Below are 18,301 nucleotides of genomic sequence, written 5' to 3' on the forward strand. Positions count from 1 at the left end.
GCCAGGCCCAGACAAGGTGGGGAAGGTAGGGGATCCCTGTGGGGGAACGCCGGGTTCGCATCCCCTCCGAATCGTGCGCCCGGGACTCGGCCCAGCTGCTCCTCCCCCAGGACGCTACACCCTTGATCTGAAACAGTCTTTACCTGGGTTTTCGTCATCTTCCTTTGGTGTTTGTTCCAGTAAAGTGTCGAGTGCTCTAGTGTACTCTTTCATTACCCAGTAGGAAAGACTTCGCAGGAAAGGGTCCGGGTGTAGTTTTGCACAGCTGAATCCACTTCCATCTTTCTCACAGCCCAATATCTTCTCATAAAGGATGGCTGTATAGGTGGACGAGATCTCAAATTCGGATTCATACAGACGAGCGATAACCATAGCTAGCTGGATGTCTTCCATCTTCTCAAGACACACCTGTGGAGAAAACGAACATCAAGGTTCCATAAGCACACTTTAATTTGCAAATATTTCTGCGTTTATTTATTACGCGTAGGGCAGGTTGCAACGAATATAACACCGCGTGAAAAACAGTTTAAAACAATTTAGAGTCGCAAAAGGAAGATGGGTCCAAGTTTTGAAATGTCAATATAGATGTAAAATGAGTGAAATGTATAAAATGAGTGAAATGTACATACTTGAAAAGTATAAATAAATAAAATTTGGGAGAAGGGAAGAAACTGCAGTCATACCTTGGAAGTCGAACGGAATCCATTCTGGAAGTCCGCTTGACTTCCAAAATGTTCAGAAACGAAAACATGGCTTCTGATTGGCTGCAGGAAGCTCCTGCAGTCAATCGGAAGCCACGTTGGCCGTTCGGCTTCCAAAAACAGTTTGTAAACCAGAACACTCAGTTCCAAGGAGTTTGCGGCGTTGGGGAGCCAGAACGTTCGAGAACTAAGCTGTTCAATAACCAAGGTACGACTGTACTACAGATATATGAATGAACAGAAGAACCTATAAACCACCACAACAAAAACACCCATATATTTGGGGCAACAATACCTCAATAGCATCCTTTAGTGACCCAGCCAACAAGAAAAAGGCAGCTGATTGCTCAAAGCGCTGTTTCCCCAGCAAAGCAAAAGCATTTTTCAAAGCTGCTTTGCGCCATCTATCTTCACTGAAATTATGGCTGAAGAACTGTGTCATTTTCTCATCATGCTGAGACCTGTGTTGGAAAACAAAGGGAGAGAGAGAGATTTCCATTAGGGCTGCACCTTCTATGCACATCAACTAGAAAAGTGGCACAAGCCCCCGTAATTTTATACAAGCTTTCGCCTATATCCTAACTGGGGTTTTTTTCGAGGGAAGGTAAGAGAAAGGTAAAGGACCCCTGGACCGTTAAGTCCAGTCAAAGGCAACTATGGGGTTGCAGCGCTCATCTTGCTTTCAGGCTGAAGGAGCCAGTGTTTGTCCACAGACAGCTTTCCGGGTCATGTGGCCAGCATGACTAAACCACTTCTGATGCAATGGAACACCATGACGGAAACCAGAGCGCATGGAAATGCCATTTACTTTCCCACCGCAGCAGTGCCTATTTATCTACTTGCACTGGCGTGCTTTCGAACTGCTAGGTTGGCAGGAGCTGGGACAGAGCAATGGGAGCTCACTCCGTCGTGGGGACTTGAACCGCCAACCTTCTGATCGGCAAGCCCAAGCGGTTCAGTGGTTTAGACCACAGCGCCACCCGCGAGGGAAGAAGGAAAGGCCAAGTTAATGGAACTTACCGAAACAGACCCCACACCACTGCTTTTTTCTTCATCGCGAGGTAAAACAGCGCAGCATCCAAGGCATCGTTGTTCCTCTGAAATGCTGCTTTTGCAACCTGTCGTATTTAGGAAAGAGAAAAAGGAAAAGAAAAGTCCACAGTATCACAGAGAGTAAGGGCTGCAAGCAGATTAAACTACACAAATTGCAGGTGATCTGCAGATCTGCCTCTGGCCTTTCACCCAACCAACCTGCCTTCAACTGCTTTCCCTAAGCAGCAAAAGGGCATATTCCCATCATTGTTTTGCCTTCTTTCCTAGAGGCAAAAAGGTATGGTTCCTTCACTGATGCCATTACCTCTGTCGTATCTGCTTTTCTCAAGATCCTAAATGAAATAGCAAACTAATAAAATGCTTTGATTTTTGTCAATAATAGTATCCCGCTCTCTCCTGCTCCCCACCCAAAAGCCTTTCTGCAAAAGGAAAGTAGTATATCAGAGTAGGTAGGTAAACAATAATAATTGACTGATTAGCAGGAATATTGATCCTATTCATGCTTTTCTGAATACAGAGAGAGTAATTGAAATATAGAAATTGATATAGCTCAGTGTTGGACAAAATAATACCGTAATATGAAACAAGAGCTGTTCGACAGTGGAATTTGCTGCCAAGGAGTGTGGTGGAGTCTCCTTCTTTGGAGGTCTTTAAGCAGAGGCTTGACAACCATATGTCAGGAGTGCTCTGATGGTGTTTCCTGCTTGGCAGGGGGTTGGACCCGATGGCCCTTGTGGTCTCTTCCAACTCTATGATTCTATGATTCTATGATTTCTAAGCATATTGGATAAGCTCGAGGAAAATGTCAACACAATGTGTGGCAACCATGAAAAAGGCAAATTTCATGAAAGGGATGGTTTGAAAAGCAACGGAAAATAAAACTGCCAGTATCATAATGCTATTACACAAACCTATGGTGTGACCACATTCAGAATAACGTGTTGAGTTCTGGTCACCTTATCCCAAAAAAAGCTATTATAGTGCTATAAAAGGTTCAGAAAATGGCAACCAAGATATCAAGAGGATGGAAAGACACAGTCATTATGACTAGTAGCCACTTAGAGATCCATCCTGCATGAGGGGATGCACAATTTACAGTGGTACCTCTGGTTACGTACTTAATCCGTTCCGGAGGTCCGTTCTTAACCTGAAACTGTTCTTAACCTGAGGTACCACTTTAGCTAATGGGGCCTCCTACTGCTGCCACGCCGCCGCCACCCGATTTCTGTTCTCATCCTGAAGCAAAGTTCTTAACCTGAGGTACTATTTCTGGGTTAGCGGAGTCTGTAACCTGAAGCGTCTGTAACCTGAAGCATCTGTAACCTGAGGTACCACTGTATTCAGCTTTATTGGATGCCCCTGAGTTCTAGTATGAGGAAGGGAATAACTCTCTACTTCATCTGCATCAGGAATAGTTTTAAATACCTCTGCCACGTTCCCACTGCCCAAACACCCTTGCCTTTTTTTGGCAAAGAATAGTCCCAAATGTTGTAATGTTTCCTCAATGGCGAGTTGCTCTAGCTTTATTATTATTATTTATTGAATTTATATACTGCCCTATAACCTGAGGTCTCGGGGAGGTTCACAGAATAATATATTTGGTCTTGTGTTTTGAACAATTCTGTACCAGCTCAAACTTGCTTCGGGGAAGAACTTTGGAGCTTTATGACTGTAACTCCAACAGCAAATCTATTTAGGCTCAGAATAGTCAAAGGGCATTTTCCAGCTTAACCACAGTTCTATAGCCAATCTCTTCAAATGGCACCCTGTGATCATGTCTTGCATGCCTGCATTTAAGCTGAGAATAGACAGGGGAAGTCCATTTTGACACATTTTTTAAGAGTTCTCTTCCCAATTCTCACACAATCCCAATAGCTTAATCTACTTCTGCCAAACTACAAGAGCCTCAGGGATGCAATTTTCCCAAGCTCCTACATAAGCGTTGCCATAAGTTTTAATAATAATAATAATTTTTTTTTTATACCCCGCCCTTCCCGGTTCAGGAAACCGGGCTCAGGGCGGCTAACAACAAATTTAAAACACTTAATTGGTTCTACAAAGAAAAAAGAAAAAGGAAAAAGCATAAAATACGGTATAAAGCGTAAATAGCAATAAAGTAAAACATAAAAAATCAATTTAGGGGGAAAATCCATCCCCCTAAATTAGTCCCACTTGGGCCAGTGAGGAGACCAGGGGAGAACCAGCTGTGGGATCCCAGAGCGGGCAACCTTCACAAAAAGGGGAGGGGGAGGGAAGGCCCCTTTCCAGCTCTACAATATCCTTTTTGAGGTGAGGCAACCCAAACGATGCCCAGGATGCCAAGTGAGGTCACACCATAGATTTGTATAACAGCAGGATGAGATGCCTCACCACAATGTAACTTGGAACAAGGCAGATTCTAAGGCTCATGACCTTCCAGTTATCACCAAGAATGGCTCAAATTACCTTCTCCATGCACCTTCGGAGTGTGTTAATGTTTCTGACCCACCAGCCTATACCCATAGTTCTTAGTTCGGACCACTGGGGGTCTCCTCTTTGAATTGCAGGGATCATGTTGATTAACTCTTCCTCTGCCTCCGAATGAAAAGCCCAGGCAAAGTGGCAGGTAGAAACACCTAGATCATAGCACAGGGAAATCACAGGCACAAGGCAATTACAACATGGTGAATTAGATCAGAAATAATAGCCTAGGGAGAGGTGGGAGCATGTTTGACTTACTGGATTTAAAGCCACTGGGGACAAACATTCATAATTTGTTAAGAATGATGCAAAAAGTTCATTTTATGCAAATTTTGGAACAAGCGTGCATTCAGAGCTTTAGAATTCAGAACATTAATTTAAGAAAAACCGAGTGTGGCCACCTCCAATTCCACCAATCTAGTGAATAAAATTGTCATCATAACACTAGTATATCTCGTCCTTTTCCCTACCCAAGGAGTCCAGGGCAATAAATAAATAAAAAGGTTAAAGCAACACAACTAAAAATAATATACAAGGTATTTAAAATATTTAAAAACAAGTATAAACATCTAAATACCAATCCCATAGTCTCACTATTAGTAATTCAAAGTTCCTAGTATCTTTCAGCCACTAAACACCTTTTAAGCAGCAATGTTTCTAAATCCCCCAAACGTGAATAATAAAGGAGGCACCTCAATGCCACAAACGGGGAGCCATCACCAAGGAGACCCTGCCATGGGTCAACACCCAACAGCTCACACAGTCACTAGATGACCTATTCTTCCCATTGCTTGCTGCTTCTTAGAGTGATTCGCATCAGGCAGTTCGCACCAAAGAATTACCTTGATGAAGCAGCTGAACGCGATATAAAGGTGGGAGTGATGTCAGAAGGCATGTATGCAAACGCATAGCTAGCAGGTACCGCAGGCCGCATTCATCTAAAGTTTCTCTCCCTGTGAAAACGCACCAAACGGTTAAAACAATACACGCAGGTGTCCATGTTGCTTAGTTACAATATTCATATGAGGCCTTTTCAAACAAAAGGTTCTCAAAACAATTTACATATGCAGGGCATAGCAGAATATTCAAATGCACACAACCATAGTGTGACCTTATAACCCTTGATAGCTTCACACTCGGCTTTTTAATTATTCCAGATACTTGAAATGATTTATAATGTGATGCCAATAAAGGTATCTGATTGACTGATTTGGGGTAGGGTTAGGGTTTGGCAGAAGGAGATAGGATCTGCCCATGCGATGCCCACCTGGTGGAAACTCTAACTCACATGGCCCTTAAATGTAAAATGTATGATGATCTCTGCCAACAATTTCTAGACCATCTACATATTCCAAAATGGAAACCAGATAGGGAGGTTATGCGCTTCTTATTACAGGGGAGAGACCAGGAGCTCACCAAGACAGTAGCTAAGTTCCTCTATTTGATTTTCTGTCGCTACAGGATCCTGCCCTTGCTGGAAACCCACAGAGATGAGGCAGATTGCTCGCCTCTTCTGCCCTTTGGCGGGTGACAGTGCCGTTGGGGTGGCGACGAGATCGCACTGGCCTATCTATTCTGAATGTATTTTGAATGTTCTTATGTGATGCCAACAAAGGTTACTTGACTTGATTGATTGCATGTGGGATGTGTGGGTGGGCCCAAGCAGGATACAGTATATTTATGAAATATATTTATTTAAAATAAATTAGAGGTCAAGAAGAACTCGCACACTAATTTAAAAATGTCTTGCACCACTTCCTAAATGTCGCATCTTCCCCTGTTGCTTCAATAAGCATTCCACAAGAAAGTGGGCAAGTTGTTTACCTGAGTAATGCTTGTCTCTGTTTTCATCAAGCTCAGTGCTTGTGGTAGCAACAGTGTCTGCCAAGGCGACCAAGAACATCTGCTCGAGGCGAGTAAGTCCCGGTAAACTTGAGTGCATTAGATGGCTTGAGAGGACGCTGGCATGCTCTCGCCCAAAGTAAGTCGGCCCGTACTGAGACAGGTTGATGACTTTGGATTTATGCTCCCTCCTTTCCGGCTCAAAATCAATGAAGTCGTCCGTCGTCACCTGCGGAACCTGGAACAGATCCGAATAGTGATCCTCTGGCTTCCTTTTGGCATGGTCTTGTGAGCCTTGGGGCCTTTTGGCCGCTTCCTCCGTCTTGTACGTGGAATCCTGGTCTGCCGAAAGCAGCGCGTACAATGGCAGCGGAGGGATAGAGTCAATCTCTGTATAGTCTCGCGTCCCCTCTTTCCCTGTACTGACCGCGTCCTTTGCGGTGCTGCCACTTACGCTGATGGTGCGAGAGAGGTGCCGTTTGGAGCCTCCGTCGGCCGACTCGGGGTCTTTCACAATGGCAACTTCCCCCGCAATGCATTTCACCAAATGCGAAAGGATGGCTTTTGCTCTGCGGACTTTACCCAGGTCCATCAGCTCCAAGAGCTGGGTTGGGTGGTACTGCGGGAGGGTCGGAGAAAGGACGTGGGCGGCTTCAAAAAGCCCGCCATCTTGAATCACAGTGGGGGTTCCGAAAACATCGTCCACAATGCCCGCTCCGTCGATGATGCTGGTTTTCTTGGCCATCCAACTGGTCTTCAATGGATCTTGTGTGGGGGAGTCTTCGCCAAGGAAGCAGTCGCTCTCGCTGCCCCCCGATTTCATGGCATGCTTCCACTGTGCATAGACGTGCATTTCACAGTCCATTCCCACGACCAGTATCCCATCTCTTACCCAAGACAGGGAGACTGGCAATGAAGGGGTGCCATCTACAGAGGACACCAAGTCTATGGATCTCAGCAGCACCCATTTGGACCTTATGCCTTGCTTTATGCTACCACCTAGTGGTAAAGTAATGACGGCGACACCCTCTTTGCTGCTGGTTTGCTCAGTCACAATTCCCGAAAGTCGGCCGTACATGAATATATTTGCACCCATGCTGACCGTCAGAATATGTGAGCCGTCTTCTTTCGAAACCCAGTCCAAGTGGACCAGATGCTTGGTGTTTGGCATCAGGTGCCGGTCCTTGTTCAAAAATACATCCATTTTACTATATACAAATAAATTGCTGTCCACGCTCACTCTCGAGTCAAGGACGCTCCCGACTTCCACTAGATCGTCCAGGTGAATCGTCTGCTCCAAGACCCATTCCGACCCTCCGGTGGATTCACATTCAAATATACAAACGTGCATAGAAAATTCTTTGGAAACAAAACCGTTGTGTTGCATGGGTTGTTTGTATGCCACAGCCAAGCGCCCCGTATAGGAACAGCTGACAGCAACAGGCCTTCCCGAAATGCCCACTGTGCTGCTGTCGTCATCTTTTGAATCGTTCATTAAAGGCCACTTCTTCCAGTGATAGGTTTCCTTTGTTTCATTTCTGCTGTTCACCACCGTCTCTACAGAGCACCTCCAGAACCGGACTCTGTCATCCGAACAGGAAGTAACCAGCAAGTAAGGTGCGAGGCAGACTGGGTAAATTGATGAAGAGCTCAGGTGTCCTAAATGAATCAGAGATTACTATTATTATCATTATTTAAAAAAAATCATTTGAAGATCCTGGGGTGGTTCACAAGGTGAAACGGCATTTACATGACACAAACACAGCCTCCTAAGAGAGCCCGCAAAAAGTTACTAGCCTGCTGATTTGTGGCAGGTCTGTGGTCCAAAAGAATGAAACTTACACCCCCTTGAAATTTAAAAAGCTTTTCCCATCTAGGAAATGTCTGCAGGCACCTGGCTATTTACAAGCCCGCATGAAGATAAATCTGTTTTGATTTCTTAGCAGTATCGAACATTTCAGTCTCCAATCCATTTTGTTTCTAATTCACGTTTCTAATTCACAATATACAAGAGTGAAAACAACATCCAAACAAATTTTTTTGCATCTATAGGGTTACAGCGGACCAATGAATGCAGAATTTGCCAAAAGTCTCAGATTGGTAACCAAAGTTATAGAAACCGGTGTAACTAAGTATTGAATCATTGTTTTACCTGCAGAAGGAGTAGCTCGTACAACTTCTACACCAACTGGAATATCCAATGGGCAACTGTAGACCAGGCTAGAACTCAAAATAAGTTTACTAGCTGTCTGAAGATTAGCAACAGATGAAGAACGGGGCATGGGTGCTGCACCTGGTGAGGTATCTGGAGATGAGTCGACAGTCTGTTGCCCAGGTATGCCCAGCTGGTTTCCTGATGGTTGAACTTCAGCAGACTTTGCTTTAAAGATGCATTATTAAAAAAAAAAAAAGTTCAGTGTGTAACAAGGACATACTTCCCATTTAAAACATAGGCAAATATTTGTTTAGATACAGCATGCAGGGTGAAAAGCTTTAAAAGAGGATTAGACAAATTCATGGAAGACAACACCATCAGTGGCTACTAACCCTGATATATGTTTTTTGCCTCCAGTGTTGGAAGCATAGTATGTCTCTGAACAGCAGCTGCTAGCAATCTCAAGTGGACAGAATTTCCCTGCTAGGATCTCTTTGCACATGTCTATCAAGCATGGCCACAGACAATCACATGAACTGAAATAAGGAGAGCCCTTCTGAGTCAGGTCAAAGACCCATCTATCCTAGCATCCTGTTTGGATGGGAAGGCAGGATCTGAGTGCAGCAGTATTCTATTTATGTTTGCTCAGAAGTGAGTTGCAGTCCCACTGTGCTCAATGGGGCTTACACCCAGGTAAATGTGCATCAGATGGCATCCTACTATCCTTAGCATCGTCATTAAATCCCACTGAAGAGTCCGCGGTTCTCAACCTGTGGGTCCCCAGATGTTGTTGGACTACAACTCCCATCATCCCTGAGCTCTGGCCTTGCTAGCTAGGGGTGATGGGAGTTGTAGTTCAACAACATCTGGGGGCCCAAAGGTTGAGAAAGGCTGAGTTAGGAGCATGTAACTTAATGCATCTGATCAATTTTATGCAGCCTGACCACGCACAAGCTTAAGAAGAAGCATGAAATAGGTTTCCTGACATGTCACTACTGTGATTAAATGCTCACAAATGTTACGCAAGTGAATAATTCTAACACACTGACAGCAATGCAGCAATTAAAAAAAATCAGTGTGATATATCTCTTGTGCAAACAGACACCCCTTGCCTAATAGGGCTGGGCAATATCAGCTTTCCAACATTGCAATGTATCACCAGACAAACATTGTGGTGTAGTGAGACTTTGCAATGTTGAAAAGGGGAGGAACGAGCAGCACTGGCCCCGGTCCTGCGAGGCACCAGGGTGAAACTGCTGCCATTCTCGCTGCTGCCCGGTGCAGGGAGGAAGGGGGGAACAGAGAAGGAAGGTAAGGCGCTTCAAGCCCCACCTGCGATGAAGGCACCATCGCCCTCAAACCGGTCCTGAACGACATATCAATACATCGCCCCGTCCTATGCCCTACATAGGTTGTGCCACTGAAACGGGGGGGGGGGGGGTGTGTCAGTCTGCGCACAGAGCCATGGACTTGCATGCAAAACAACCCAAGTTGGGGGAACCGCCAGAACATATTTAAAGGGCCTTTACAGGAGGAGGAGAGGAAGGGAAAGTTTTGTTGCACAAGCAGAAATGCCTGCAATGATGGAACACTGTTCTTAATGTGACACTGAATACAACCATTGGCCCAATGAGTTCATTATTATCTATGCTGGATTTCCAGGATGAGAGTGGCTCTCCGGGATTTCAGACATAGAATGTTCCCGGCTCCACCTGGAGACGGAATCTGGGACCTTTTGGATAAAAGGCAAATGCTCCACGACTGAGTTATTCTGTAGCTCTGCTTGTCTGGAGGCTTGGGTGGTATTTGCAATTCTGCTATTAAATTGTTACTGGGTTTTATACACTGTCTTAATAGCTGTCCTAATTAGCCCTGTGTGCTTTTGCCCAGCTGCAAGGCAGGATTTTAAAAAATGCCTTAAATCAACCAGCGCATGATTAGAGTAAAAATACATGTTCATCTGGAAATTTCTTCACTCACCTACACATGCTTGAACAGATTTAAGATGCAGATGCCACATGTGAAGTATGGAACACCCATTTGTGTCTTTTTCAATTACAACTAGATAAAACTTTTCGGAGAAGGGTGGTGGCCGATAACCTGTCCAAAATCAAAACCAAATATTAATGGCAATCTGGCATTTCAATGTAAGTGATATTTATAAGCAAACAAACAAACAAACCTATAGCCCAGCCTTCCTCCCAAAGATGCCCAGGGCGGCAATGACATTTTATTAAACATGGACCACGCTGTAAGGATCACATTTTAAAAAATACCACTTTCTGCTGCATTTTAAACACTGTCAATCATTAAGTAATACGTTCATGGTACATAAACCTAAAAGTGTACGCAAGAAAGAAAAGTTAAACCAATCTAATTTAAAAAAACCAAAACCTGCTAATATTAGGCTGAAATTAAGTCACAAAAACTCAGAAAACCTTCTGACTTCATTGTTCCAAATTTGTGGACACACTTTCAAATTCCATTTTATATTTTGGAAGTGAAGTCTCATCTGAAAGTTGAGTGTTTTAGGCTTGTTGACAACTTGTGTATTATTTTAGCACATATCAGTACAAAATGTTGTAGTGCGTGAATTGTCAGAAACCGCTCAATGTTAAATACCGTTACAGGTTTTCTACCAAAAGCTACCAGATACTAAATAATGCATTACCAACTAGCAAAGGATGTCAAATAGGAAATATATTGGAAATATATGGAGAATGTCCTCTGAATGACGAGATGGTTGGACTGTCCTCGAAGCTACAAACATGAGTCTGACCAAACTGCGGGAGGCAGTGGAAGACAGGAGTGCCTGGCGTGCTCTGGTCCAGGGGGTCACGAAGAGTCGGACACGACTAAACGACTAAGCAACAACAACCTCTGAATAGCCCCAGCAGCTGCCAAGCCCTCAGTGCAGATACCTTTAGGGGAATTTTGGCTCTACGTACTATTCATTCTTCAAAAGGGCTACAATTCTCGGAGCAGTTTAACAGTCAATTCCTCTTCCCAGGGAACTCTGCAAATTGTAGCTCCATTTTTTTTTGGGGGGGGGGGTGTCTCCTAACAACTCTCAGCGCCATTAACAAACAGTAGCTCTCCGGATTCTTTGTGAGAAGTCATCATGGCTGTTTAAAGTGTTATGATAATGCTTATGAAAAAAAGGCAAGTAAGTGGGAATATGATAAAAATGTAAAGATGATGCATAGGCTGGGGGTGGAGAAAGGCATTTATCCCTCCCCCCAATAATATTAGGACCCAGAACCACTCAGTGAACAAGGGAAAGTAGACAGTACTTAATTCAACTATGGAATTTGCTGCCACAAGATGTAGTTTCATAACAGCCACCAACTTGGAGAGCTTTAAAAGAGAATTAGGCAAATTTACAGAGGATAAGGCTATCCAAGACCACTAGCCCCAATGGCTAGGTCCTGGCTGCTGGGACGCATGAACAGAAGAGGAAGATGGCGGTCATGTTTGGCTTAGGGCGATCTGGTTGACCTCCGTGGGAAAAAGATGCTGGATTAGTCGATCCCATCCAGCAGGAGATCTTCCGCTGCCTCCCAGGGGACCACAACATTCCTTAAAGATTCCTTGCTTATGAATAAGAGTAGAGTACGAGTGCTTCACTATACCTTTGGAGGGCTGGAAAAATATCTCGGTTTCTTTCAGCTCCGCATCCTCTTTATGCGGTTTGTATCCCAAAATGAAGTCCTCTTGAAAGACGTGAAGCAATTGCGTGTTTGACCCACACTAGAAAGAGTGTTAGACAGAAATCAACAGCTTGCCCCAAACAGTTATGCACAAGAACGTTCAAGGTATCCAATCATATTCCATGCGCCTTGTATCATCAGCTATCACAGGTGTGGGGCAGCTTTGGCCTGCCTGGTGCTTGCTGAATTACAGTTCCCATCAGCCGCAGCGATCATGGCTGAAGGCCAGGAGTGATGGGAGTTGTAGCTAAGCAACATCTTGAGGACCAAAGGCTTCCCATCCCTTTATCTACATAGAAGGCAGCTCTGGCTTCCATCCAGAACAGCTGCCACATGGTGCTTGGTGCCTTCAGTGCTGTTCCAGCTCCTCATTCCTGGGATTTTCACTTTGTTTTCTAAATGCACAGCAGTCTTTAGGCTAGTCTTCATCAAGCAAGCGCCCCCCAGGTGCTGCCACACTCTGACTCCTATCAGCCCCAGCCTGGTCCCTGGCAGGACGTCCCAGACTCCTTTTGATCTCCAAAGTGGAAAGGGCAGGATCATTACCATTAGCAAAAGCTTTGGGAGTCATGCATTTCAGCCCGACATAGGGAATCTAAAATGCTGCTCAAAAATCTGCAGCAGGCTTTCTACAGAAGCAGAGTAAGCGCAAAGCTTTCTTTGATTAATTACGCAGGATGTGTTCCGTTGATTAATTTAACACAGTAGGGAACAAAATTAATACTAAATCCCATTGGAGATAGACAAAAAAACCTAATGCACTAAGGACTTCCTTTTGGAGGGTTTGGTTTGAGGATTAATAAAGGAGCACACTATTTTGCCAAGGCCTAAAATTTATAAGCTGGCTATAATGGTGCTAAAATCCTTGGGGAATCCCAACCCCTCTCCCTGAAAACTCCTAGGCACATTTATTCTAAACATGCAGGTCCCAAACAAGGAACATAATAAAGCAATAATATTTTTTTTTTAATGGAAAATGCAGGATAGCAATTATTTAAATGCTTGTAACAAAGAGATTTCCATGCCATTTTGTAAACAGACACAAAATACAGAGAGACCAACAGCTCATTCAAACTAAATAAATAAATATTCTGCTGGAAAACAGCAGAATAGAAAGTTGTCACGATTATGCGTGCAATCTGGGAGTAGGTCCCATTTAGCCCAGTGGGATTTATTCCAGAGTAGACGTGTGCAGGACTGAACTGTTATTGGACATAATCATCTGTAGCAGCTAGCAGATGGTGGCCATTATCTTGTAATTTGAGGGAGGGGGGAGGTGAATGTATGTGTGAGTGAAAGTTAGGCCCCATCTGCACTATACGTTTAAAGCAGATTCATACCGCTTCAAACAGCCATGGCTTCTCCCAAAGAATCCTGGGAACTGTAGTCTGTTAAGGGTGCTGAAAAGTTTTCAGGCGACCTCTATTCTCAGAGTGGTTTAATAACCAATCGCTCTTCCCAGGGGTCTATGGGAATTGTAGCTCTGGGAGGGGAATAGCAGCCTCCTAAAGGTAAAGGTAAAGGACCCCTGGACGGTTAAGCCCAGTCAAAGGTGACTATGGGGTTGTGCCGCTCATCTCGCTTTCAGGCCGAGGGAGCCAGTGTTTGTCCACAGACAGCTTTCCGGGTCATGTGCCCAGCATGACTAAACCGCTTCTGGCACAACGGAACACCGTGACGGAAACCAGAGTACACGGAAATACCATTTACCTTCCTGCTGCAGTGGTACCTATTTATCTACTTGCACTGGCGTGCTTTCAAACTGCTAGGTTGGCAGGATCTGGGACAGAGCAACAGGAGCTCACCCCGGCGCAGGGATTCAAACCACCAACCTTCTGATCAGCAAGCGCAAGAGGCTCCGTGGTTTAGACGACAGCGCCACCAGCACCCTTAACAAACTCCAGTTCCCAGGATATTTTTATTTTGGCGGGGAGCCATGATTGTAACATGAACGTTGCTTTAGATGTAAGTGTCCTAAGTAAGGAAGCCTCTGAATTTTGTGTGGCTGGTATGTAGCATACCGCGCAAAAGTCTGTTGCATCTATTTCTCTGGCCCATTTCCCCCCTGGCCAGCCCACCACCAACACATGCCCCACTCTCTACCCACACAAGCTGAGAAAGGTTGCCCATCCCTACTGTTAGCATGGATTCCTGGTTTTTAATCACCATCTCCCCACTCCTGGTCTTTAATTAACAAACAAACAAGCACCAGGCATGGTTAAATGACCCATTAGAGGGTTAACTAATTTTTTACCTGATCGGATGGAAACAACAGGAAATACCGACAATGGAAGAATGGAGAAGGAAGCTGCTAGACTATGATGAGTTGGATAAAATGACTGGGAAGATCAGATACTTAAGAGACCAAAAGTTCACAGAAGACTAGGGAAAATTTGTTGAATATCTGGAGAGTATAAGTGAGGGCCAAATAACGCTAGAGGGATTTTAAAAAGCACTGTGAAACGCGAGAGGTATTGTTTAAAGGGAATAGAGGGGGGGAAAAGGTTTAAATAAGGACAATACAAATATAAGAAATGCGTAAACCAATAATGACTACGAAAGATTTACGGAAAAGCTTAAGGAAGTCCAGAAAAGAAAGACTTTGTGAAAATTTGGATGTGAAAATAATGTATGATTTGTTTTTGTTGTAAATTAATAAAAATTATTTTTAAAAAATATAATTTTTTACCTGGTCGGTTATAGCATCTAGTTCAATAATGCATCCTGGCCGAGCTGTTGATTGCTGGCTCACAATGTTAAAAACTTCACCGATGAGTTTCTGAAAGAGAAGGGAAGTTGGGAGAGTATTTGTATTTCGAGCTAACAGCTGCAGCTGAAGTTCCACTGGTACCAATAGCATCTGGGTGACAAATAGCCACTTTGTGCCGTGGACTCCAAGCCAGCATGGGGGTTTGGCTGACCTTGCTCTAGATCAGGGGTCTGCAACCTTTAAGACAAAAAAGAGCCACTTGGACCCGTTTCCGAAGAAAAAAAAACTGGGAGCCGCAAAACTCATCATTATATAATTAACTTTTTTGTCACTTTTTTATTATTTCTTTATTTGACCCCTCAGAATTACTCCTCCTCATAGAAATAAATGTTAAATTAACAAGTTACCTTTGTGTGTGTGTGTGTTCTTCACTCCCCTTCAAAACAGTGACCAGCATACATGCCCCGTTTCAATGCAGTGACCAGCGTACATGCCCATTACAATGTAGCGGGCGGGCGGGAAGGTGACGTCAGGACGGTGCGTGACTAACGCACGCACCGCCCCATGCGACGTCACAGCCAGTACAGCGCCCGCCACAGTGGGGAGTGTCGGGGTGCACAATGCGCCTCCTCCCCTCGCTAGTATCTGCCCCGGAGCCGCGGCAAAGGTGTAAAAGAGCCACATACAGCTCCGGAGCCGCGGGTTGCAGACCCCTGCTCTAGATCATCATGGTTTTAGTTTGCGTGTGGTCTGATGTTTAGAAAATAATGCAGGTGCTAGTATGAATTCTCACTCTCTTTGCAACCTGATTGTACAGATTGCACTCCCCCTTTTAAGTTCTATCCTTAGCTTATGAATAAAGGTAACGGTAAAGGGACCCCTGACCATTAGGTCCAGTCATGGCCGACTCTGGGGTTGCAGAGCTCATCTCGTTTTACAGGCCGAGGGAGCTGGCATACAGCTTCTGGGTCATGTGGCCAGCATGACTAACCAGAGCAGCGCATGGAAACACCGTTTACCTTCCCGCCGGAGCGGTACCTATTTATCTACTTGCACTTTGACGTTCTGTCGAACTGCTAGGTTGGCAGGAGTAGCTTATGAATAGCTGCCCTCTAATCAGTACTTGTAATTTGACAGAAAAGTCACTGAGCGGGGATGGAGGTTACCAGCCAAAATAGTTGCCCAAGATGCCTCTGTTGTCCTCTTTGGGAAGCATATTAACAATGCTCTCCCAGGGCAGCTCCTCTGGCACCTTCATTTTTAAAAAATATATATACAAAAGTTACAATACAATACATTTTCAATCAATATATCTGCCCCACAGACACCTCTGTGATTATGGTGGCATTAAAAAATCCTGTACATATATTTACAGGATAAGGGGGGGGGGTCTTCTTTTTTAGCTCTTATTATATTATGTATTTTGTGTTTCTGTACTGGAAACTGCCCTGTGATCTTAGAATGAAAGGCGGTATATAAATTTAATAAATGATAATAAAAATAAATAACAACAACAACTTCTTACAGAGGATCCTGGGTCACTCAGTTCATCCAAAAGTTTTCGTGCATCCACCACGGCTTGGTATAGCCTCAGGTTTTTGCCATCCGATGCCACGAAACAAGCACTCGCAGAATTGCAGTAGGTACCTAATTTAAAGGCAGGAGTCAGTTTTTGACATTTAATGTAAGCTATATGTTTTAGCAGTTATGGTTGGAGAGGCATTAAGCAGTTTCGTAATATTCCACCAATGCGGCAAATTCCCTGTTTAGGGAAGTTTTTAATATTTAATGCTGTATTGTTTTTAACACTTGATTGGGAGCCGCCCAGAGTGGCTGGGGAAACTCAACCAGATGGGCGGGGTATAAATAATAATAATAATAACTAATAAATAATAATAACTAATAAATAATAATAATAATAATAATAATAATTAAGAATGTTGCTGCAGTCTCGCAACTTCTAGCTGAGTTTGAAATAAGGCTGTTTTGCAGGAAGTGCTTGTCTACGCCCTTCCAACATTTAACAGATGAAAATGGGGAAACCGTATCCGTTGAAATTAACACATCTAAGTTAGCCCTGTCCATTGGTCAACCTGTGTAAAACTTAGCTGGATACAACCTGATGACTCAAAGCCTGCCTTGAAGGAGAGAGGCACAATCGCCACGCCACAGACCCATTTTCTGCACTAACTGCTTGCTATGCCGCTCAAACACCCAGGGAAATACAACTTTCAACTAGAAGGGTTTACCTTTTCATATAACTTCCGAACTAAAATACAGAAGAGCGTTCCCCCAAGGGGGGACTAAAATAAGAAGAAATATTTTGGGAAGTGGGGCAAAGTCATGGCTCATAAAGGTTATCTTCTTTTTTAAAAAAAGCAAAACAAAACCTGACTTCCGTCAAGTTTTATTGTATACAACAACAGCACTCACCGAGACAATAGCTAGGAATAAGAGTTGGGAGCCAGGCCACATTGGAGAAGGCAGAGGTATGGAGAGAATTGATACGAGCCAATTCCGATACTCCACCCGTGTACGACAAAGGACCAATGGGGTCCACGCGCCACAGAATCAGCTCGCTGTAGATGGCGTTTGGATCGTGGAATGTAAGCGTCGCTGCGTTCCTAAACTGCTGCCTGGAAGAACCTTTCAGGTGCCTCATGGGGTCCATCATTTTGTTCAAGCCATCAGAGTCCCATGGCTGATCGGCCTCCGGGGTCCGAAGGGTGTTGTGATGGGAAGACGTCAACAGGAGCGGGAGCACCGAGTGGCAAGCGAGGTCGTTGAGATGAAAGCGGTGCCCGCAGTACCTAAACTTGTGGGTGACTGTGTGCACCGTCGTGAAAGCAGACTTGTCTGCAAAAGAGACTGCCCACTGGTTGAGCGAACCGTCTATGTGCTTGGAAACCATCATGACTGTGGGCACCGTGATGTTCGCGTTGAAGCTGTCCTGGGAGCATCCCGGCCTCCATCCAGACAGGCTGTCGGAAATGCTAGTTCTCTTCTGGAGCAGCGCCTCGCTGATTTCTTTCGCGGACGTAGTGCAGGCATACATCATTATGTTTTTGCTAAGGGAGCTGGCGTCGCCGGACGGAAACGCAACGGGGATCTGAGAAGAAAATGAAACCTAGAGGAAAGGGAAGGAAACAAGGCGAATGTGTTAAGGCAAATAGTAATATTTTTATAGGAAAAGTCTCAATTTCCCCCTGCCCTAGGTATATGTCTAGCCAGTGGTGCCTCGGTTGTCAAACGTAATCCTTTCCGGAAGACCATTCGACTTCCGAAACGTTCGACAACCGAGGAGCAAAGGGCCACCTGCAGTCTCCATTGAAACACTATACCTGAACTTGCCGAAAGATGCCTGGATTATACTCATCCAAATATTTCACGTGCCACACTAGAAAGGTGCCGTCTACGGGATGGATGGTAAAGAGCATGTCTGGGTTCTTGTTCCATTCTTTAAGGAGCAATTCAATTTTCCTATCTAACAAGACAGTGGGAAGCGGCATGGGCGAGGCAGCTGGTGAAAGGATTTTGGGGCTCCCTTCTCTTTCCCCATCTTCGTGTTCTGAGGATCCTGTGCCAGTCCCCGTCTCAGACTCTCTATCTAGAGACAATTCTGGAATCAAAGGTAAAATACATGAAACAAAAAACATTGGACCAGTTTGCA

The 18,301-nt window shown here is 44.5% G+C and overlaps 1 protein-coding gene across 7 annotated transcripts in view; it reads right to left on the bottom strand.

The window, feature by feature from the left end:
* Positions 1–18,301, bottom strand: part of DMXL2 (Dmx like 2) — a 103,530-nt gene that overhangs the window by 43,119 nt on the left and 42,110 nt on the right. For all 7 annotated transcript variants that reach the window (XM_083411718.1, XM_083411715.1, XM_083411717.1 and 4 more), the window contains exons 11-23: positions 17,973–18,250; positions 17,065–17,758; positions 16,157–16,278; positions 14,611–14,700; positions 11,844–11,961; positions 10,192–10,311; positions 8,209–8,436; positions 6,039–7,715; positions 5,057–5,167; positions 4,200–4,369; positions 1,722–1,819; positions 997–1,162; positions 144–408 (exon numbers count right to left, since the gene is read on the bottom strand). In XM_083411718.1, coding sequence (XP_083267844.1) covers positions 144–408; positions 997–1,162; positions 1,722–1,819; positions 4,200–4,369; positions 5,057–5,167; positions 6,039–7,715; positions 8,209–8,436; positions 10,192–10,311; positions 11,844–11,961; positions 14,611–14,700; positions 16,157–16,278; positions 17,065–17,758; positions 17,973–18,250 — 4,137 coding nt within the window. The remainder of the gene's footprint in view (positions 1–143; positions 409–996; positions 1,163–1,721; positions 1,820–4,199; positions 4,370–5,056; positions 5,168–6,038; positions 7,716–8,208; positions 8,437–10,191; positions 10,312–11,843; positions 11,962–14,610; positions 14,701–16,156; positions 16,279–17,064; positions 17,759–17,972; positions 18,251–18,301) is intronic.

The sequence above is a fragment of the Podarcis tiliguerta genome, assembly GCF_965153285.1.
Source record: "Podarcis tiliguerta genome assembly, chromosome: 14".
NCBI classification, from domain to species: Eukaryota; Metazoa; Chordata; class Lepidosauria; order Squamata; family Lacertidae; genus Podarcis; species Podarcis tiliguerta.